Here is a 24,681-nt window from a genome sequence, read left to right as displayed (position 1 = left end):
GAACTTCTATATTTAGTGAGAACACGTCCACCAATGCTAAAAGCAGATTCTGATGCTACTGTAGTAATTGGAATGCTAAGCACATCTCTTGCTAATATAGAGAGTGTTGGAAATCTCTTTTCATTACTTTTCCAATAATAAAGCACATTAAATTCTTTAGTATCATCATAATCAACTTGTGACTCATCCAAATACAAATCCAATTCACTCTTACCAATGGTAGACTTAGTTTCATTTTGAAACATTTTAAACTCCTGCAAAATATAACATAATAACCCTTTAAACAAAATAAAAATAAGAAACACACCATAATTAAAATGACATAAAAGAACATACATTAAACAATCTTGATTTCTTTGACCTATTTCCATCTCCATGTGACTTTGACAACAAATTGGATTCATTGGAAGGTTGAGAACCACTTGTAGCATTAAAATTGTTTGCATATTCTCCATAAAGCTTATCAAACTTATCCTTCACATTGTTGACCTTCTCATGAGAGGTTAATGGATCAAGCTTGGTATAGCAAAATCTTAAAAAATTAAGCTTTAAACGAGGGTCAAGAATAGCTCCAAAAGCTAACAACACACAATAATTCTTCCAATATTTTTCAAATTTTCCTTTCATTCTTGCAGCCATATCCTTTATAACATCATCTTCGTTCAATAAATATTCATTCAACAAACATTCAATCTTCCAAACTTGCATAAAATATAAGTTTGAAGTCGGATAACAAGAACCAAAAACCATATTTGTAGTCTCATAAAACGGCTCTAAAAATTCACATAATTTCTCTCCTTTTCTCCATTCCTCATATGATGGACAATATTTATAATTTCTATCAACCACCTGAAGAATATCAAAAGCTTTTTCATACTTGATTGCGCTTTCAAGCATTAAGTATGTTGAATTCCACCTAGTAGAAACATCTAATCTTAACCCAATTGTTGTGTCTATTCCAGCATCTTGCACACAATCTTGAAATTTAATCTTCCTTCCATCAGATCCTCTCACATACTTAACACTCTCTCTAATTTTAAAGAGTGTTTCATTAGTTACTTTTAGACCCTCTTGTACAATCAAATTGAGTATATGACAGAACAACGCACATGAAAAAATTCTCCATCACACAACAAACTATTCTGCACACGAAGATGATTTTTCAAAATATCTTGCATACTGTCATTGGCAGAAGCATTATCTAAGGTAATAGAGAAAACTTTTTTATCAATTCCCTATTGCTTCAAGCAATCAAATAAAGTGGCTTCTAATTCAATTCCAGTGTGAGGTGGTTTCATTCGACAAAAATTAAGAATCTTACTTATTAATCTCCGGTTCTCATCAACAAAATGAACAGTTAAGCAAATATAACCTTCACTCGTAGCTGCTGTCCAAACATCAGAGGTAAGACATACTCTATTAGGAATATTACACATGACTTCTTTGAGTTTTTCCTTCTCTCTCATGTAAATTTTTTGAACATCTGACACAACAGTATTCCTAGAGGGCATTACAACATTAGGATTCACATAATTGATCCATTCTCTGATCATATCATACTCTGCAAAGTTGAAAGGAAGATCATGTTTGATTATGGCTTGTGCAAGAATATTATGTTGAGTCTTTTGGTTAATCTTTCTCGCACCAAAACTTACGTCTTGAGTAGGAATTGCATCTACACTTGAACTTTGAATATTTTTACAAACTGAAACATGTCGACTTAAATGTGAAGTTCCATAATGATTTTTTGTCTTGGGATTTTTTCCAATAGCATAATCATGGCCACAATATTTGTACACAGCTCTTTCAACTCCATCCTTATCTACACCAGTTTTAGTAAAATATTTCCAAACATTTGAAAAGTGTTTCTTAGGTGTCTCGACACTTCCAGATAATACAGAAGGAGTTTCAGAAACAACTTTATCATCTATATTCACAATCTTATTCATAGAATCCATAATATAATTTATTGTTCCTATGCATTAAAACAAACACAATAAAAATTAGAAACTATACTTTTACAATTTAAATTACAAACTATACTTTCACATAATCTCAATAAGAAAGAAATAATCAAGTATAAAAATAAGGATTGATGCATAATATACAAACAATTGCAAACCTGTAATAACAAAAGCTTAGACCAATTCTAGCAGAGTTTTGGTGAGGATCAGAGACATTGCTGCCAATCTGGATTTTTTCCCTTTCAACTCAATTTTGTCTCTGTAATTATACAAATAAAGATATTTTTTTTTATCAATAAGGTAATTGAATTATTTGATAAAAAAATTAAGAGAGTACTTCATATATATATAGTTACAAATAAATAAATTTCGCGGGCCACAAACAATGGTTGGATTTGGATTAGTTTACATTATTAAATTGTATCAGTTTCTCACCATTTCCATTTGTTCACAAATATAATTAAAATAGAATCACATCACCAATTTTATACAAATTGATGCTTTTCAAAGTGATAGCGATTCCGACCTACGTGCCACTGCCTTGTAAGAACCACACCACACACCTCACCCTCTCCAAGTCAAATCTCTTACCCATTACCAATATTAAATATTTATAACCTTCTTCCCCACCATTTCCCATGTTACCACCACACACCGTCGCTTGAAAAAATTGTGTACAGATCGCTGTTCATCATTATAAAATATTGTATCTGCCTTTTTATTTAACTATTTTCATTCTAAGTAGTTGAAAGCTGATGAATGATTGGACAATGTTTATTAGATATACTTCAGCAACGACTTGGTGCGATCATCCTACAAATATTATATTATATTATATTCCCCTCCCCCAAAAAATAAAAGATTATAAACGATGCCCTTTTAGCCACAAAAAATAAAAGATTATATTATAAGAAATTTGCAGAAAGGTATAATAAGTAAAGAATGACCACAAAAAGCTGTAGCGCCTTGCACGGAGTCGCAAAGTAACTATTACCTTGATCTATGAATTGAGAAATATTGAATGACCACCTCTTGCGAAGAGCTGCGAATCTGAGAAGTGTTAGAGGAGCCACTTACATCTGTGTGAAATCTGCGAATCTACGAAATCTGTGAATATGAGAATCTGTGAAAATCTATTGCATTAGCCGCTTCAATCTCTGTGTGATTGTGTGATTTAGAGAAAGGGGATTAGGGTTCTTGTAATTTAGAGAAAAAAAAGACAAAGTTCTTACGCAAAGACAAAGTGGATTAATCATATTGTGTAAAGTATTGCAAGGTCAGGGCCAACCTATGGATAACCCAACCCTGGCCCATATATTTTAGATTATATAATTTGGGGCTTAACTATTATTTCTTATTTAACACCGGGTAAGGGCTGGATGGGTTTTTTCAGGGCCGGGTAGAGTTGGATCCTAGGCTACAACCCTGATTGACAACTCTATGCCAAAGTAAGGTGTGCGTAGTTACTATGAAATGGGAGTAACTATGCGCAACATGATTGCTCCAGGAGGTGCTTCTGTAGTTGTCACTATGAAACCAAAGTGACAACTACAAAAAGCCCTCTAAATTCCAATGCCTTTGCGCATGTTTACTAAGGACTGGGAGTGATTACGCGCAAATCCACTAGCCCAGAAGCCTTTGAGAGTGATTACTATAGACTGAAAGTGAAAACTATAGAGAGTGGGTTCACTTACCTTAGCTTGAAAGTAACTACTATGAAATGGGAGTAAGCACCTTTGATATGTCTCTGTACATATGACATTCCTATAGTTTCTGCATGAATCAAATACAAGATTTAGAACTGTCCACTGTAAAAAGAATGAAGAATATGTAATAAAATCATGTCTAATTCATCACAATTCACAGCTCAATCATAAAAATGCTTATTGAATGTAAAGAACAACAAAAATTCTTAATCAACTTGTGAGTTGCCTCTCACACAGCGCTTCTTTAACGTCACTAGCTTGACATATGAAATGAATTATGCAGGCCAAGGGTTGGAATGGAGATTGATGCGTGGTGATTGCAGTCAATCTCCTCAACTTCTTCCAAGGTAACTACGTTTTGCAAGAATGGCTTGAAGCAATGTCCATTCACCATAAAGCTTTTGCTAGTAGAGTCACTTATGATCTCTACTACATTATGGAAAAATACCTTTGTAATAGTGAAGGGTCCAAGCCACCTTGATTTGAGCTTTCCAGGCATGAGTTTAAGACGAGAATTGAATAAGAGAACCTTTTAACCAATGTAGAACTCTTTGCTTGAGATCTTCTTGTTATGGTATTGTTTAGTCTTTTCCTTGTAAATTCTAGAGTTCTCATAGGCCTTAAGACGTAGCTCCTCCAACTCTTGCAGCTGCAATTTCGTCTACTCCCCAGCTGAGTCATAATGGATATTGCAAGTCTTTACTGCCCAATAACCGTTGTGTTCCACCTCAACTGGCAGATGGCAAGCTTTTCCATAGACCACCTTGTATGGTGACATTCCCAAGGGTGTCTAAAATGTTGTTCTATGTGCCCACAAGGCATCATCAAGCCTGCGACTCCAGTCTTTTCTATGGGGCTGCACTACTCTCTCAAGTATTTTCTTGATTTCCCTATTAGAGAGCTCAGCCTGCCCATTTGTCTGTGGGCGGTAGGCAGTGGAAACTTTGTGTCCAACTCCATATTTCTTCAACAAGACTTCCATAGTCCTATTGCAGAAGTGACTTTCTTGATCACTAATGATGGCTCTAGGAATTCCAAACCTACAAAATAAGTTGCTACGAACAAACTCTACAACAGCCCTAGCATCATTAGTTCTGGTGGCTTTAGCTTCCACCCATTTTGAGACATAATCAACAGCAAGAAGTATATAAAGAAAACCAAAAGAGGAGGGGAATAGCACTATAAAATCAATACCCCAGACATCAAAGATGTCACAATATAGGATGGGCTATTGAGGCATCTCATGTCTCCATGTAATTACTCCTCCTGCTCTTTGGCATCTTTCACAAGTGGAATATGTTTGCCATGAGTCCTTAAAAATTGATGGTCAGTACAGTCCCACATCTAGCACCTTTCTTGCTATCCTCTGAGGTCCTTGATGACCTCTTACAGCTGAGGCGCGACAGAACTACAGTATGGATGAGATTTCTTCATCAGGCATGCACCTTCTGATGACTTGGTCACTGCAAAATTTCCATAAATAAGGGTCATCCCAAAGGTAATGTTTGGCATCACTCCTTATCCTATTTTTGCTAGCTTTTGGTGCACCTGCTGGAAAAGCTCTTGCAACAAGAAAGTTAACAATATCAGCATACCAAGGTGCCTGTGAGGCATACAACTCCAAGAGTTGTTCATCAACAAAATCATCTAAAATTGGAATAGGGTCAAGAACTCCCTCTATTTTGCTCAGGTGGTCGGCTACCAAATTCTGAGTTCCACTTCTATCCTTGATCTCCAAATCAAATTCTTGAAGTAAGACATCCATCTTATGAGCCTGAGCTTAGAATCTGTCTTTTTCAGCAAATACTTCAAGGCAGAATGATCAGCAAAGACCACAACTTTTGACCCTAACAGATATGATCTAAACTTGTCCAGTGCAAAAACTATGGCCAACAATTCTTTTTCAGTTGTGGTGTAATTACATTGTGCTGGATCCAAAGTTCTAGAAGCATAATAAATGATGTGAGGAAAATTACCAATCTGCTATGTCAAAGCAGCCCCTACTGCAAAATTGGATGCATCACACATTAATTCAAATGGCTTGGTCCAATATGGAGGTTGGATGATGGGTGTGGTGGTCAGGGCTTCCTTAAGCATATTAAATGCTTCTTTGCACTTTTTATCAAAATTGAACTCATCCTTCTTTTGCAAAAGCTTGGACAAGGGAATGACAATTTTGGAGAAGTTCTTAATGAATCTCCTGTAGAACCCTGCATGGCCAAGAAAAGCACGAACCTCTCAAATGCAAGAGGGGTAAGGCAGTTGTGCAATAACATCAAGGTTTGCAGGATCTACTTCAATTCCTTTTTCAGATATGATATGACCTAACACTACACCTTGCTCTACCATGAAATGACATTTTTCAAAATTTAGTACAAGGTTAGTAGCAATGCATCTTTTCAAAACTTTTTCCAAATTACTCAAACATGCAGAAAAAGATGGGCCATACACAGTGAAATCGTCCATAAAGACTTCTATGCAATCCTCCACTAAATCAGAAAAATTCTTAACATACATCTTTGAAATGTTCCTGGAGCATTGCACAAGCCAAAGGGCATTCTCCTATAGGCAAAAGTGCTAAAAGGCATGTAAAAGTTGTTTTTTTCCTGGTCTTCAGGTGCTATGTAAATTTGAAAATAACCGAAAAAACCATCAAGAAAACAATAATGAGACTTACCAGTCAACCTTTCCAACATCTGATCAATGAAAGGCGATGGGAAGTGATCCTTCCGGCTTGCTTAGTTAAGCCTCCTATAGTCTATGCAGACTCTCCAACTATTCTGGACTCTGGTGGGTATCAACTCATCTTTTTCATTCTTCACCATAGTGAGTTCAGATTTCTTTGGGACCACTTAGACTGGGCTAACCCAAGGGCTATCTGATATAGGGTAGATAATCCCAGCTTGCAGTAACTTGGTGACCTTCTTCACCACGTCCAGAATAATGGGATTTACCCTCCTCTGAGGCTGCCTCACTGGCTTAGCACCCTCCTCCAATAATATTCTGTGCATACAAAAAGAGGGGCTGATTCCAGGAATATCAGCAAGGGTCCAGCCTATAGCTTTCTTGTGCCTCTTAATCACTTCTATGAGTTTCTTCTCTTGTTCAACATTCAGCTTGGTGGAGATTATCACTGGAAGCTTCTCATTTGCCTCCAAATAGGCATATTTTAGATGTTCTGGCAATGGTTTAAGCTCTAATGTAGGAGGTTGCTCCACAGAAGGAAGTGGTTTAGCACTCTGAGTAGAAGAAATATCTGCAACATTCAAATCAAAGGGGTTAGATTCAATTGTACTTGCTGAACTAAAAACATCACATTCTTCCCTTATCAATTTTTCAATCTCTTCAATATTAGAAGTTGCAAGATTCACATTCAAAAAGTTAGAAATACAAGAGTCACACATATAGAGGAATTTACAATATTCACAAATGGAGGTATCTATACATTCAGTAAAATCAAAAGAAAAAATTGTTTCTAAAAATTCAGAAAATTGTTCATCTATCAAATCATCAAATAAATCAATTTGGAAGACATAATGTTCTTCAGATGGGTGCTTCATAGCATCAAGTATGTTGAAGCGCACAATGTTGTCCCCAAACTCCATGGTAAGTGTCTTGGCGTGCACATCAATTTTTGTTCTTGTGGTTTTCAAGAACGGTCTTCGTAGGTGTTGTTCGCAATCTAACACTAGCAAGTGCACTAGGATTGCAGCAAGTAATGAGTAAATTTAAGATCCAAATATCGTCTCCACAGAGAATTTAGGTTTCAAGTACCACTTCACAGAATTATAACCATTTGAGCCATACAAATTTGAAAGGAGAGTTGTAACATACAAAAGCAATAAACCAAAACAATTAATAGTAAAGAAAAACATGCAGAAAACATATCAATGAATGCAATGTGAGATTAGAAATGGATTGAAAGGTAGTTAGGAATTTACTTCATAAGAATGTCAATATTAATTCAATTATGCTTCTAAAAATTCAAGAACTTGATTAATTGACAATCAGTTTCGCATATCAATAGCCAAAGGTTAATCCCTTAACTCATTGACCCTAACAAGCAACTAAACCACCCTAATCCCTTAGGTGAAGTTCAATTTCAAGTTGCATTAAGACTTAGAACCTTAAGATTGCAGAATTAGGTCCTCTTATCCCTAAGAAATTCCTAAATTCTGATTGCAAACTCAGATCAGAGATTCAAATCCAACTTCAATTGGTAAATGTTCCTTTTTGATGAACCATACGAATTTCCATTCATAGATTGCAAGAAAGTAGAATTCACAATTCAATTAATCCAAGAACTCAAAATTCAGAAGCAAGAATCAAATCAATACATCAATTCAAGTTTCATAAACTCCTGACTACAAGAAAACTACTCAAACATGGGAGAAGAGAAAGAGAAAGAAGAAGAAGAAGAAAAACTCCAAGAAGCCATAGCCGGAAGCTCCAATCCGATTCCTCTTTGTGGAAGCTTCAAGACTTGACCTCAATCTTCTCTCTCAATCTCTCTCAACCAGATCTAACAGAAAAATGGAAAAATAAAACTACACTCTGAAAAATCTGCACGTTTATGTTATTTATAGAATTTCTCAGATTTCCGTGTTATCACTTTTATGAGAAATAGTAGCCACGTAGAAGGTTTATGGTTACGCGTTAACACTTTTATGAGAAAAAGTGACCACGCGCAACTTTCCTGATATTGAAGGCTCTCTAGAACTATCACTCTTCTTGATAAAAGTGACTACGCAGAGTTCAAATGGTTGCGCGTGATCACTCTTATGAATAAAAGTGATTACGCGCAACTCACCAGGTTGAAGGCTCTTTGGAACGCTCACTTTTACTGATAAAAGTGATAACGCCCAGGCTTTCTTCTTCTTTGAACTCTGGAGTGATTACTTTTACTGACAATAGTGATCACGCCCAGTCTGCACTTTCTTGGTCTTGTGTTTTTGGAGTCCAGACTTGCTTCTTTCTTCTTCCTTGTCTTCAAGCCTCCATTTCCATGATCCTTGCTCAATTTATTCCTTCAAAAACAAGATTAAAAACTTAATTTCTAAGCAAAATTTCTACAATTGCTAAAATAACTACATATGTAAACAAACTTCAATTCCTTCTTTTTTTTCTGAGTTTTTCTGCTTTCTTCATATATTTTTCTTATTAATTGTGTTAGAATTATGCTAAAATATCAGTAAAAATATGGATTCATCACTAGGATAATCGGTGCAGCACCCTTCATTGGTTCTCCCTCTTGCATGTCCAAAATGTAAAAGTCAACTGGGAAGATGATATCATTCACTCTGACTAATACATTTTCAACAATCCCAGCTAGGTTTGTTATGCTTTTGTTGGCTAACTTAATAACCACACCTATAAGCTGCAGAGGGTCAAGAGATAGTGAAGTAAAAATTGACAATGGCATGAGATTTATAGATGCTCCTAAATCTAGCATGGCATTCTCAATCCTATTATTACCAATAGTGCATGGGATAGTGAATGTTCTGGGGTCCTTACATTTTTCAGGCATTGTAGACTTTTATTTTTCAAAGAGTGCAAAAATATTCTTACCTATATTTACCTTCTCATTACCCTTAAGTTGCCTCCTGTGAGTACACAAATCTTTCAAGAACTTGGCGTACTTGGATATTTGCTTGATTGCATCTAGTAGAGGTATGTTCACCTCTACCTTCCTGAAGGTCTCAAAAATCTCTTTCTTTGCCTCTTCTATCTTTTTACGTGGCTGGATAACTCTCCGAGGGAATGGTAGAGGAATTGGCCTTTCAACATTTCCTGCCACCTTTGGTTGGATAGGTGTAGGTTCGGGTTATTCTTGGGTCGTTTCCTCTCCATTTTGACCAACTGTAGCTGGAGTACAGTTTGAGTCTTCCTTCTCCTTGGGCATTGTGGGCTCTTGCATCACTTTTCCAAATCTCAGGGTGATTGCACTCACATTTTTGGAATTTACAACAGTTTGTGCAGGGAGGTTCCTTGAGCCTTGAGATTGCATCTGGTTCAGAGAGGAAGCTAACTGTCCCATTTGATTCTCCAAAGTTTTGATACTAGCCTCGATTCTCTGCTGGAAAGTGATGTTGTTCATGGTCAATTGCTTCATGAGCTCCTCCAATGATGGTTCATTTTTCTGGGATGCACTTAGTTGTGAAGAAGATGGTTGGTGATGGTGCTGGACTTGTTATGGTTGATGTTAAGATTGATGGGATCTATTTGGGCCAGCATGATGTGCTGGATATTGAGTGCCTTGCTGCTGGTTGTGCTGTTGAGAATTGCTCCCCCATCTCAAATTTGGATGGTACCTCTAGCCCGGGTTGTATCTATTGGAAGATAGATCCCAATTGGGCTGTTGCTGCGAATTTGGAAAAGGAAATTTACTAGTGTAAATGTTTGCAGCATAAGCCTAAGGATTACCTTCTAGAGTGTCAGACTCTTGTAGTGTGGAGCATCTATCAGTGTAATAGTCTGTAGCCGAACAAATGCCACACAACATGGCTGGAGTGGATGGTGGAGGAGGTGAAGATGTAGCAGCACTCTTTTGCATGGAAGCCAATTGCTTCACCATGGATGCTAATTCATCAAGCTTATGTTCCAGCTTACTAGATTCAACAACTTGTACTTCACTCACATTTCTGGTAACACAAGAATTTTGCCTTGTTGCAAATTGTTGGGAGTTGGCAGTCATGTTCTCAATCAAGTTGCGGGTTGCAATTGGAGTCTTATCAATCAACGCCCCTCCACTTGCGGCATCTATCATGCTTCAGTCCATAGGGTGCAGTCCCTCATAGAAGTATTGTATCAACAATTGATCACTAATTTGGTGGTGAGGGCAGCTAGCACACAACCTCTTGAATCTTTCCCAATATTCATAAAGGGTTTCTCTTTCAAGCTGCCTTATCCCACAGATTTCCTTTCTTATGGATGCAGCTCTTGATGCTGGAAAAAATTTCTCTAGGAAAAGCCTTTTCAAGTTGTCCCAACTAGAAATAGATCCTGGAGGAAGATAGTAGAGCCAATCCTTTAGCTACATCTATCAGAGAGAACGGAAAAGCCTTTAATTTGACATGCTCTTCAGGCACACCTTGTGGCCTCATGGTTGAACAAACAATGTGGAACTCCTTGAGGTGTTTGTGCGGATCCTCACCTGCAAGGCCATGAAATCTTGGCAACAAGTGTATTAGTCCAGTCTTAAGTACAAAGGGAGCATTAATATTAGGATATTGTATGCATAAAGTTTGATATGTTACGTCCGGTGCAGCTAGTTCCTTTAATGTTCTTTCATTGTCAGTCATTTTTTCAATTTCAAATTCTACTGAATGAGGTGATGAACTATTCCTATGTGTTCTAATGCTACTATGAAATGTCTTGTCAATCTCTGGATCAAGTGGATACAAGTCTCCAGGATTCGATCTGGTCATGCACTAGAAACTAACTATGGTCAATGGAAAGAAGTAAACTAAATGAAACAGCAAAATTGCAGAAAAATTCAGATGACAATTATGCAGAAAACTAGTGTCTATGTGCAGTAAAATGAAGTGTTAACACTAAACAGCAAAAACAGAAAGAAGTTGCAAGCTATGGCACGAAAATATGCAACACACAAGCTCAAATTCTGCAGAATTATGCAGCAAAGACAAGGAAAAATGCAAAAAGATTAAAAACAGAACACTAAAACAGAGTAACTAACAAGTTCAATGCAAAATTAACACCAAAGTCCCTGGCAACAACGTCAATTTGATGAACGATAATTTTCATTTGCAAAAAAAATTGTCGCCAACCTTCATCAAAATATGCAGAAAAAATTATGTAGTTTAGGATGCAAGCCTAGGTTGTCTCCAATGACTTTGGTTTGTAACATACATTGAATATGTTGTAAACATTTACTATAAAAGCAATTAAAACAAGGGGGTTTTGTGTGATTCCAATTTTAATGTAAAGGCAAGTGATGAAATTAATGAGTCCAATCAATGAAATGCGCAATCTTTAGTTTGTTCATGTAATTCTATCCTTATTCCTCTCAAGATTCAATACTTTTCCTCTTCCTCTGAATTAGGGTAACTCAACAAGCAAGAATTAACCTTAAAATCTCATACGAATTAACAAATCTAAATGGGCTCCAACCTTTTTCCCTAAGATTACGCAACCTTAGAAATTAATTTAGGATCAAGCAAACCAAGTTAAAAATTTCATTAAAATGAATTAAGGTTAATTAAGCAATGTCCCCCTCATTCAACCATTAATTCAATTCAAAGAGTTGAGTAAATTCATGAAGGAAAGGGAACTATATTGACATTCATACCTAGGAATTCAAGAATCCATGAACTCACTAAGGATTACAAGAAAGTTTAGCCCTCCATAAGGATGGGTCTTACAAATTCAAGATGAAAACAAAGGAAATTCAATATCATCAATGCAAGAATTAAAGGAAAATGAAGAGAAATTGTAAATCAAACCCTAAGATTGGCCTTGGCTGTCACCCAAGGATCCTAAGCTCTGCAAAATGCTCCCCAAAGTGGCAAAAGAATCTAAAGTTATGAAAAAACTTTGTACCCTAATTTCTCAAATTCTATTTATAGTGCAGAAATTTTCGCCTATAGTAACTACTATAGTTTCATAGTGATAACGCGTAGCGCTCCATAGTAGTTACTATCGCAATGGTATCAAACAAGCTAGATTTTCTCAAAAATTTGTGCAATACAAGAAGCAAACCTAGGTCATCTCTCAAGGACATAAAATGCATTTTATTTTTAGTTCCATCATGCAATTTCAAATTATATTGGGGGAGGATTTGTTTTGAATTTAAACGACAAAATAACAAAAACGAAAATTAAGGATTATGAAATTCAACCAATTCAAGATCTCAATCCCTACAATGCAATTCTCGTCCTTCACACAAATATGATCCCAACGAATTTCCAATCACACTAATTCAATGCACATCAACAACCCTAAAATCTAAATCTAGATTATGAATTCCATCAAAACAAGAATCGCAATCGCAAACCCAATGCTTTAACAAAATTTAGAACAATTGATTGATTAAATTAGGTGAATCCAATTAATTCAAATCTGAAATTAACCTATTCTTTCTATTTAGGATGCAACGAAAATTCCATATCATGAAAAACGTAATTAACCTAATTAGAAAAGAGGAAGGAAAGGAGGAATTCGATAAAACCTATTTTGAAACTTGAATGCAATGTAGTTTTTGAAACCTTGAACCGGTTGATGAATTAGCCTTGCTTCATAATCATGTTGCTCGACCAATTAGAGAAGGGGATGAAGTTTCCGAAAATAAAAGAGAGGGAGACGAGAGGAATCCTTACGAAAGCTTTTTATTTAAAATTCTGAAAATTAAGGCAAAAAAGAGGGAAGAATATCCCCATGCGAAATCATAAACCCTATTTAAAGATAAAATAATTGGGCTTAATTAAGACCCAGCTTCCTAACGAGGTTCCTAAAACCCTAATTAAGTAATGTCAACATTAAAACCAAATTCTGAAAAATTCATTGCAGGACCGCAACATTGTGACGCCGTTTTGGGCCTGAAGATGTTCGAACTGGGCTTTTCTCGCAACAGAGAAGTTGTAGATCTCTCTCTTATCTTTCCAAGGACACCAATTTTGTCCAATTCCTAGTAATGTAGCTCCAGATATGGTCTTTTCAAGAAACTGTGTCAAAACAAGAATTTATGGCGGGAATTAAGAATGATTTAAATTTAAATCCTAAATGACTTACCAACACAAATCTAAACTAACACATCAAAATAATATACTAAAAAGACTCAATTAAATCAAAAACATAGAGAGAAAGATGTATTAAAATATGACTATCACCACGCGCAAGTGTTGTGATTTGGGCCTCTCTGGAGTTATCACTTTGGTATAAGAGTGATAACTTTAGCTGCTCCAGAGTGTCTACTATGGATCCAAAGTAAGCACACGCAACACTTCTTCAAAATGGGTCTCTGTAGTTGTTATTATGGGTTCATAGTGATCACTTTAGTCTGCCCTTCTGGATTTTTAGCTTGTTGTAGTGTTTACTATGGGATCTAAAGTGATCACTTTCATATCAAACTTTCTCAAATGCTGAAAATTCATGGAAAAAGTATAGAAATTCCTGCACAATTATTCAAATGATCAAAATTGAAAACTATATCTATGTAAATCAATGTAAATTAACCAAGAATTAAGAAACCTAAAATATTTGACCAAAATGATGTTTTTATGCTATTTACACTTCCTAAGTTTACTTTTTCTATTAAGAAACATCAAAATGACAAGTAAAAATTCAATAAAATGTGGATTCATCATACTTGCATACATTACAAGTGAATATGTTTCTTCAAAATCAATGTCAAGTCTTTACGAAAAACCTTGAGCAACAAGTAATGTTTTATATCTCACAATTTCACCTTCATTATTTCATTTCCACACAAAATTTTATTTCTTATTTTTCATAATAAGTCCAAAAACTTTGCGCTTTGTGAGTAACTTCAGTTTAAGCCAATTGCATTTTTTCTATTTCTGGTTATCATTTCCTTATCTACATTCATTGACTAATATTGGATTATGATCCCTTTTATTAGTTATTACATCCAGTGTTATATTAAATAAACAAAACATCAACATTGACTTCATTTTGATTTTGTTGTATTCTATTTATGACTTGATTTATTGAAATCTCTTTATTCTTATAAGTTTTAGGTCCTTGTGTTTTTTCAGAACTTAAATATTAATTGTGTTTGGCAATTCTTCTAAAGTTTTCTCATCCTTGATTTGTTCATCTTGATTCTTTGCTACTTTTCTTTTTTGAAAACTTTTGTCTTTAGAACAGATAGGTCTATTACACTCCATATGTGTTTCAAAATCATTTGCAATAATAGATTGTCCAATAAGGACATCATTTTTTATTAGGGCAATAATGGCTCACACATATGCTTAAATTTCCCTTTTTGGTTCAATAAATACATTTACAATCTTTTAAGTCAATAAATATATTTATTTAATTTTAAACTTTTTTTTCCTTATAAATCCTTGTGGTCTTATAGGCATCATTGTGAACTTTCTCTAGCTCTTGGACCAATCTATGTTCATCAACCTTTTTATGTTCACATTGCACTATTTAATGTTCTAATATGTCTTGTGTTCTAATTCAACTAATAGGTCACAAGGTTTACCAAAGATCAAATGACAAAAAAACATACCAATATGTGTTTTGTCAATTGTGTGATAAACTCTAAATGCATTGTCAAGTCTTTGACTCTACTATTTTTGTTAGGCTAATAGTCTTATCTACTATAGACTTAATCTCTAAATTGAGCACCTTAACTTGAACACTTATTCGAGGGCAACATGTAGTTTAGGTGTAATGAGTGACATTATGCTTCCGCAATAGACTCCGCGATCTTGTTACAAAAATGCACACCATAATAACTAATAAAAACTTTTGGGCAATTAAATATCCTAACTCTCAATTAGCAGTATATTGTCCTATCAAATGCATAATAGGCCTTTTTCTTGTATTAATCAACAAAATAGTCAGACTAATAGACTTAGAAGATATATAAATACCAAAAAATAAAAGGGTAAAGAGAAATAGTATAAAAGAATTAAATGAGAAGATAAGTAAAAGATCAAGAAAATAACACAACTTTTAACAAGAAAACTATTCAAAATGAATTTAGGGCATATGATTTTACCTATGCATCTCTTGAAGTTCACTTTAGTTTAACTCAAATCCTAAATTTCCTATGATATTCAATCACTCATACTAAAATTGTTAACACCTAATGGTCATGCAATGTTAATATTCTTTTTTCTAAGATATCACTTCCAATGGTTATGTAAGGCAAAAAGATAGAGAAAATATAAAGAACCTATGAGTTTATTGTAACGCCCCAAATTTTGTAATATTGATTATTGTTATATATATATATATATATATATATGTATAAATGTGAATAGATGTTAGAATTTGCACTTGAGTGCATGATGATGATGTTGATGTGTATAAATGCATATGAATGCATATAAGTGTGTTCGTATATGATTGGACTGGATTGATTGGGCTGAAAATAGGTTAAGTGTGCAATACTGAGGTGTTCTTCTTGTAGCAAGAGAGCCTTGGGAGGAAGGCGTGAAACTGTCGCCTTCTAGTTGTAGCAAGAGGTCCTTCGCTACAACGAGAGAGCGACAGTTTGGGGTACATTTCTAGGTACAATCTTGCTATAGCTAGAGGTTCTTGTTGTATCGAGATTATGCAGAAACTAAAGTGCAGTTTCCTCTAAAATTTTTGCTGTAGCGACAAGGGGCATCGCTGCAGTAAGAGTGTCTCGCTATAGCGAAAGTGTTGTGACTAGAGGGGTATTTGAAAGGGTTAGGGTTTGGGAAATTCATTTCTCATTTCTCTCTTTAAAATCCCTTGCTGCAGCGACAAAGCAACAGTTTTGGTGCATTTCTAGGAGCAGTCTCGTTGTAGCGAGAGGGCCTCGCTGTAGCGAGATTTTGCAGAAACCAAAGTACAGTTTTTGCTGAGATTTTTGCTATAGCGACAACGGGCATCGCTGCAACGAGACATCTTTAGCTGCAGCGAGAATGTTGCGACCAAAGGAGTATTTAAAGGGGTTAGGTTGAAGAAATTCATTTCTTATCTTCCCTCTTCAAAACCTCTTCAATTCTCTCGATCTAAAATTCTATTTCACTGACTAAATTGTCTCCAAAGTCGTTCGTGAACTAGATTGAAGGTTGGATTTATGTTGGGAACACTTGGAATTGAATTTTAATGGTTAGGGTTTCAGTTTCTCATCCCATTCTCTGTTCTCTTGGTTTTCCTTGTTTCTCGTGGGATTCTTCCATGTGTTTAGGACAAAATTCGTGTGGGGATCAATTCCTTGGGCTAAATTCGTGTGGGTCTTCAACTCAAGGTAAGGGGGACTTTACCCTATCTTGCTTGAGAATCCGTTTGTTTACCATACTTTGTAATGTGATTGAGATAGGATGTATGAACTTGTGTATTTTGATGGATAATGTGTGGGGTATGATATTGATGATGTTGAATAATATGAATGGTTAAAAGGTTTGTGTGGAACATAGTGTGTATAATGGAATAAATTACTGGATGAGTATTATGTTGAAATTGGTGTGTGTGTGTGTGTGTGTGTTGGAAATGTTGTGCGTCGAAGTAACGCGAATGAATATGGACACTTATGCCATGCGTTGTGAACGAATGTGGGCCTATGTGTCGTGTAATGTGAATGACTATGGGCATTGTGCTGTGTGTTATGCATGAATATTGTATGTGGTTGAAATGTGTGTGAATGAGGCATGTCAAATGTCGTTGTAATATTGCTATGAATGATTCAGCGATACACTAGGAGCGTGGAAGATGAGGATGATAGAAATATCTTGGAAAAGAGAGAGTGGTGGTAACACCAACAGTGAGCATAGGTGCACCACAGGCCACACACTCTCCTCCTGACTAGACCTCTGATCAACACCTTTGTCGAGTGACTCATGACCGCCCACGTGGTATCTATGAGGTGGGGGTAACCGACAACCATTCATGTGTGAAATTGTGATCACAGTGCCACAGTGAGCGTGGCTACATGCAGTGAGCGCACGTGTGTGCAAACTAGTTTTGTGTCATGAGTGCATCAGTTATTGATAAGTCTGTAATTAGGCCCTATTTTACAGCCCATATATTCATATTTGACTTATATTTTATTTAAGGTTTAAACTAATTTATATATTAGTTATACAGTTTGGTGTAAAGATGTCACAAGTGGAGTTTAGGTGCGTTTTGGGCCTAAATTGATGGAAGAATAGAGTTTCGCAGCAATCAGCACGCCCAAACCCATTCAATAAGCACGGGAGTGCTTCGAGCCCATGCACGATCGTGCTTAAGGCCTTGCATGCCCGTGCTCATCTGCGGGAAACCCAATTGTGAAGAGTCTTTAGGGAGACCTCAAGCATCATAGTGGTCACCGTTTTTACCTTGGTTTTTGCTCTGAGATACATCTCATCTCGTCTCTCTTACATGGGATATTTGACACACTTTTGGCGGGACTTAGAGCTTCGAGCAACTGTACTTGAAGACTGAGAACTCATCTCATTCTAGTTTGTTATTTCTTTTAATTATGGCTTTGTTTATGATTGTTTTAGTTCTTTTCTTTTGCATGAGTAACTAAGTCCATAGCTAGGGCTATGGGAACACTTCATGAATTTATGGGGTTTTCATGTTTGAATCTAAATTTGATTTCTGTTTCGTGATTAGATTTTATCCTATTGCGCTTCTCTCTTAAACTTAATTAATTATATCGTCAGGCGACCGTACCTCGGTTAATTAATAGATCTGTAGGGTATAGAATGAGACAAAGGATTAGGTGGACCAAACCAATCTTTCTCTTCTAATCGTTATTAAATTAACAAGTTCATAGGTTCCTTAAGCTTTCTTAAATTGATGCCTTGCATGACTATTGAGGATGTTAATTTAGAGAAAAGAATATTAATATTGCATGACCATTGAGTATTAATAGTATTTGTATGAATGATTAGTAATCACAAGGAAATCGAATTTAGAGTTAAACCAAAAAATAACATAAAGGATTGAATGAGAAAATCCATATGCCCTAGGTTCCTCTCCGATAAGTTTAACCAAGACGTTATTGTATTCCTTACTCTTAGTTTTATAATTGATTTTATAAATTCTTGTTTTAATTAATTTTGTATCTTTGAAGCTTAAACAATTGAATTAGAAAATTCTTAGTAATTGAAAATCAATCCTTATGTGACGATATTTTGGAAACTTAATTCAAGAACCCTTTATTACTTCTCGATGGATACACTTGCCCTCCAAACAGTTATGGGTTGAAATGAAATGCTTGATAGTGTTGCGTGTAGAATTATTAGAATTCCAAAATTTGAAGACCACAATGGATCTATAGGATATAGATCGTATATTTACAGCGGAATGGTATACAAAGTCAACAGATCTCAATCAATATAAAATAGGATTTATGGCTACACAAACTGTTGAGGGTAATTCTAAGTCTTGACTATGATTGAATAGAATATGTGAGAATATTGGTGGAATGTGCAAGGTGAAACTCTATGTTAGGCATGTGTGTTGGATAGTGTAGAGTACTTACCCTTATATTTATTTTTTAGGTGACCAAGACGATCAGCACCAGACTCAGTGAGGGATGGATGAAACTACTATAGGGCTTAGATTTTATTCTAAAAATGTGATATATTTGGATTGACTACAGTTACTTGATCAAAATTTGTAAACCTTTACCATTTTGAATATTTATTGAAACTATGCTTGGGAAATTCTATTTAAATTGAGAATTTTTATTATTCTCATTTTGTGAAATTTATTATTTTTTAAATTAAATTAAAGTGTTACATTTGTTAATTAAATAACCAATTGAAAGAGAAAAACTAAGTTTGATCCTCTTAAACCTTTGTCTCGTTTTACCCCCTATAATTATATTAATTACATTTGATATGGTCACTTACAATGCAATCAGTTATGATATATTAAGAGTAATCAATTCTAAATATATAGATATAAACACACTAGAACAAAACTAATCTTAAAAAAATCACAATTGTTATTAAACATAAAATTACATAAAGTGTGCAGAAGGTCTACCATGGCCCTAATTATAGATTTAGCTACTCAATGAAATAAACAAATAAAGTAATTATAAAAAAATTCATATCCATTTGAAATATAACTGTAAACCAGAGAAATCTCAATGGGAAAGATATGAGGAGAGTTCTTGTTTTCAAGATGCACTCATGATCACTTATTAGGACTCCAAAAAAGTCATTTTTTTCCCCACCCTTCATCAATGATTTCCACTCCCAAAAGGTTCAAAGAATTGTCTAAAGTCGGCTAGGCTAAAAATTGTTCTCACAAGCACTCATTGTTCCTTAAGTAGGATTCTCAAAACCCTAAAAAGTTTTTAAATTTGAATCACCATGCAAGCAGCACAGTCGTGCATAGCATAAAGTACAACTATACTAAATATATCAACTTAAAAAATATATGCATTTACTTGATTATATAGTTCTTGAAAGATTACATAATTATAAAATTAAAAATAAAGTAAGATAATAAAAAAAATTGATAAATTTTTTAAGTTGTATAAAAAATACTCTTTATGATAAAATTATTCTTATGATAAAGATGAATTAATTTAATAAAAAATTTATCTTTTTATTTGTATTATAATTATTTGTGTCAATATTTATCAGAAATGTTTGAATTCTAGATTTAGGTTATCATACAATATTGAAGTTAATTAATTAACTAATTTTTTATAATTAATAGTTGTAAATAAAAAATAATTTAATAAAATACAAAATAAGATTTTTTAAGTATCCGTACTAATTGTTATATATATTACTTTCTTAAAAAAATTATTTATAATAAATTCCAACCAAATTTTCTTAAATACGATACATAGTTAATATATTTATTTATTTTTCTTGTTTTTGTTTCTAAGATTTCATGACTATGAGAGAGTTTGTAAGGATTAAATCCAATCAATTTTAATTAACCTTTTGTTTATTTTTTAATAACTTTAAAATTATGGATTGATTGTAATTTATGTAGAACATTAAATGATAATTTTTAGTGAATTTTACATAGATTGTCTATTAAAAAAATTTGTAAAAAAATAACAAACATAGAATTGTAACTATACATTAGAATATAATAATTAATAAATATCATATAAATAAAAAATAAAAATAGAAATTAATAATTAAATTATCATTTAATTTATTAATTTATATATGATATATAATTAAATATTTTAATTTATCGTGTAACTAATATATTCTTTTTGTTATATTAATGTATAGTAAAGTAACTTTTCATATATTTGTTAATTTAAAGTAATTTTATCAAAAAAAATTTAAAATATAAATAGAAAATAAAAATATTATCTTAATTATCTATCTATATGTGATATATAATTAATCATTTTAATAAAATTTATTTTTGTTGTATTTTTTTAATCATAACAGTTTTCGTCATTTAAAAAAAATTGATATTTTTTTTTGGGTTAAATTTAATCAATTATCGTTATTTTATTTTTTTCGGATAATTTTTATTAATATTAGAAGTTACACATCTAATATTGGATTCGTTGAATTCGTGCAAATAAATTTCGAACTATTTAGCACTTCTGGTTTAACAATTATTGCATAGAACAACATTACATGATTGGTGATGATGCTCTTAGTATATAAATGTTGGGTTCTTAGAAAGTAAAAATAACGATCATATTAACCAAAACTTGGTTCCTTGAATGCCAATATAAAGAGCACTCATTTAACCCACATGCCCTTTTTGACTTGGCCTAAAAAGCCAACCCTTTCATCATGGATCTGTTCCTAAAACAACAGCACATAATTTTTTAACTTGCTACAAATGAAAAAGCATGGAGTCCGAGTCTACAAGGAACAAACAAAAGGGTATGCTTTCATCTAAATTTATTGAGGAATAAGGATCCATAAAAGGAAGGGTCCAACGTAATAATAATAGGAAAAGGAAAGATGCATTCAGAGAAAGCAACACAGCACATTGGTCACCCTCCATTTGGTGCCACTTAAGGTGTGTATGCCCTGGTCCCCAACACCGACAACATTATTAAACCATTCATCTTTATTCATTATTTTTTACAAAATACAATAATAAAAGTTAAATAACACAACAAAGAACCCAAAAAAGTTATTAAAAATGAAACAAGATCATATACCCCCATCCGTATCTGTACCAAATAATAATAGCAATAAAAAAACTATAATACAGAAATAAATAAATAAAAAAAAAAAACTCAATGATTTTCTATCCTACCAATAGTTAAATTATATAATTGTAGTGTGGAAAGCCCCATCAAAGGAAAAGTAAAGAGAGATTTCAGGCACGTCACTCATTGCCTTGTCTTTTGCAACCTGGATCCAATCATCTTGATCTCAAATTTCTTGATTATCCCAGCAATGTCCCTCAATGTAGTGTCCAAAACATAGGGAATCTTGTTATAGGTGAACTGTGTTGAGTTTACATGTATTTTACAAGATTCATTTCTTTCTGCTATGGTTCCATGATAGTGGAAGTATTTGATCCTTCCTTCAGTGTTGTGAGTTGTCTTTCCTGCTAGGTTCTGTGACATGTGCACCCCTGTTGCAAACAGGCTACGTGGTTGCACAGCATATTTTCTATCTCTACGGATGCCTGTGATTGAATCTCTATACACAAGCTTTTCGAAACCCCATTTCCTGCACAACTCATATCACAACTAACCATGTTACGGGCACATAGAGGGTATACAACTTAAACACTTATTCTTTTAGACCTTGTTACATGAAAAACTTATTCATATGCTTAGCTCTCATGTAAGGTTATTAATAACTACTTTAATTAAATCCAAATAAGCTTCATATAAGCTCTTAAAAATGCTCCCTAAGTGGAATATGATTCCTAAGTTTTTGTGTGTGGTAAATGTAATTAATAATAAGACCAACTGTAAAAGCAATGACAATACATTTGACAACTCAAGCACCATTGCTATATTAGTATACTTGCTAGCTTCGTTTCTTTTTCTTCAAAATCTGATAGCAATTCTGTGCAATAAAATCAAGCAACTAACAGTTGGACAGCTAGATCTAATTAATGGTTACTTATTATTATGATTAGGAATATTAAAATACTCTAGTCCAGTGCACACCTACAAAGTTGTCATGATCAAAGCTCACTAGTGGAGAGAAGCGTTATGCGTCTTAATCTAAAGATAAGAATGAAAATTAATCAAAATAAAAGTCAGGGAGGATTATCATCAACTATCAGCACGCTCGCTGATGCTTTTCAAAGAATTGAAATGATCTTGAACATTGTTACTCCGGCTATCTTATTGGAGAAGAAGACATTGATGATTGAAGAATGGTTTTGAATTTTCAATACGTGTTAAAAGACTCTTCTTGAACACGTATGATCAAATCACTCTCTTATATGCATATTAATTTATTTTTTAGTAAACACGGCTCTATTTTTTAATCAGAAAGAAATCATACAATTGTAGAACAAAGTAGTTCACACAAGCCCCACTTTCCCCTGTCCTGGAACACTAAGAAAAATATAATCAATACCAAATTGGCTAATAAATCCAAATGCATGCACGCCACAATAATGCAGTTTCTTGTCCTCTCTCTACCCAAGAAAATAACAGTTTCCAACCACTCAAGATCCGCAATAATTTCGAGAATCAAAATAGGCGAGGAAAACACAATGACATCACAATTCACATTAATGCCTCAAATGAACAGCAAAAGTAAAACACATTCTCAGCAAAACTAAAACCCAATTCATTGTTCCAATTGTTTGAGAAATTAATTAATTTCCCTCAAAATGCTATTTCAGTTTTGTAAGACAGAAACATTCAAATCGTGTTTAACTAAGTAACCAGAAACATTAAAAATCTCTATTGAAAAAAAAGAAAAACATTTACCTGTTAGTTTTGCCATAATCATCAGATAGGCAAATGTTTCTGCTCATAGGCATCTGTTCAATGGTGAATTGAGAATATTCAGAAAGCGAGTCAAGCACAGACTTAATAGTACTTTTTGGTGGCACATAAATGTACTCATCAACATCAAAAAAGAACATCCACTTGGCCATGAACTTGTATCTATGCAAGCAATCATTCACCACCATGAACTGGTTATGATAATACCCATCAAACCTTTCTTGGTCCCTAATATCCTGCAATGTCACATACCCCAGTTCCATCCACGGCTTCAACACCTCCAGCACCTGCTCATGAACCCCACCAGCATCATGTATCACAAAATGTGAACTTGGCCCAAAGAACCTCACATGATAAGCGATCCATTCTCTCACTCTCTGAGGGTTCAAGTTCCCAAACAAACAAGACCCACAATAGAAATACTCATACTTAGGCTTTGACACAAAGAGTGAAGCATTCACAGCACCTGGTGCTTCTTCAAGAACCTCCATTCTGTCTGTGACATTGAATTTGGTGTCACCAGCGCCAGAGGTAGAAGCATGAAGTACCAACTTGCCACCAGTGTTGTCCTCATTGATGGTGGTGTCATTGAAGGTGCAGTTAACAATCACCACCGTGTACACATGGCCATAGCCCCAATCAGGGAGCATCTTATAGCCAATTGCGGAGATGGGTTTTGAAGGAAAGGTTGAGTTTTTCACTCTGGGAACCCACTCACACTCGTAGGTGGGGTTGCCATAGACATGAAGAGGCTTAGAAGCAAGGCCAATAATGGCGAAGGTGTTGAGTCCTCCTCTGTATGTTCCCATGGTGATGAAGTTGTAGGCTGCGGAACCATAAGGGTTGAAGGCACGCTTTATGGTGCCATTGGAAAGGACTTGTTCATGCATGATGGAAGAAAGTGCTCTAACGGATAAGGAAGATGATGGTGGTGGTGGTGGTGGTTCTTGGGAGACTCTTGAGATGCAGAAGCGGAGATCAGAGGCTGAGATAGTGAAACGTGAAGGAATGAACTGAAGGAGAGTGGCAACACCACAGAGGAGTAGTAGAGTTGTGAGAAGAAGCTTCAGTTCTGCAGCATAGTTTCCTAGTGACCCAACTTTGGCCATTGCTATGTTATGCACGTACTCTCTCTCTCTCTCTCTCTCTCTCTCTTGAAATTCTCTCTTCTAGAGAGAGAGTGAGAGATGAGAAGATGGGGTTATGGATCGGGTAAAGTGTTGTGTTTTGTTGTGTCTTTTGGTTTTGGAAGCAGGGGGTGTGTCCTGTCTTATATTATGAAACTCTTGCTTGCAAAGGTTTAGGAGAAGAGTGTGAGTTAGGAAGTTAGGATTGAGAATCTGATTTATGTATGGAAAGAAAATGATTGCTGATGATTGAGGGTTCTATGTGAACTGTGAAATTTAGCCGTTCATCTAATTGATTTCTAAAGGAAAGAGAAAGAAAGGGTTGTCCTATACTA

At 34.7% G+C, this 24,681-nt stretch overlaps 1 protein-coding gene across 2 annotated transcripts; it reads right to left on the bottom strand.

Moving 5' to 3' along the window:
- Positions 1–21,459: 21,459 nt before the first annotated feature.
- LOC113858002 (galactan beta-1,4-galactosyltransferase GALS3-like) lies at positions 21,460–24,450 on the bottom strand. 2 transcript variants are annotated; one of them, XM_027490390.1, is made up of 3 exons: positions 23,202–24,450; positions 21,823–21,975; positions 21,460–21,687 (listed from the first exon to the last, which is right to left on the bottom strand). In XM_027490390.1, the coding sequence occupies exons 1-3, from the start codon at positions 24,326–24,328 to the stop codon at positions 21,630–21,632; spliced, it is 1,338 nt and encodes a 445-aa protein (XP_027346191.1). In that variant the 5' UTR covers positions 24,329–24,450; the 3' UTR covers positions 21,460–21,629. The 2 variants fall into 2 exon arrangements, with proteins under 2 accessions (XP_027346191.1, XP_027346190.1); XM_027490389.1 differs by having other exon boundaries at positions 21,460–21,975.
- Positions 24,451–24,681: the final 231 nt, after the last annotated feature.

Source organism: Abrus precatorius, unplaced genomic scaffold (genome assembly GCF_003935025.1).
Source record: "Abrus precatorius isolate BTA unplaced genomic scaffold, Abrus_2018 Scaffold2, whole genome shotgun sequence".
In the NCBI taxonomy this organism is placed as follows: Eukaryota; Viridiplantae; Streptophyta; class Magnoliopsida; order Fabales; family Fabaceae; genus Abrus; species Abrus precatorius.
This window is presented reverse-complemented; position numbering and strand designations above follow the sequence as displayed.

Bases quoted from the DNA above. Each gene is read 5' to 3' on its own strand.
- LOC113858002 (XM_027490389.1), bottom strand. From the start codon at position 24,328: ATGGCCAAAGTTGGGTCACTAGGAAACTATGCTGCAGAACTGAAGCTT. The intron at 21,976-23,201 runs GTAAATGTTTTT...TGAGTTGTGCAG, and splicing joins GATTATGGCAAAACTAACAG to GAAATGGGGTTTCGAAAAGC.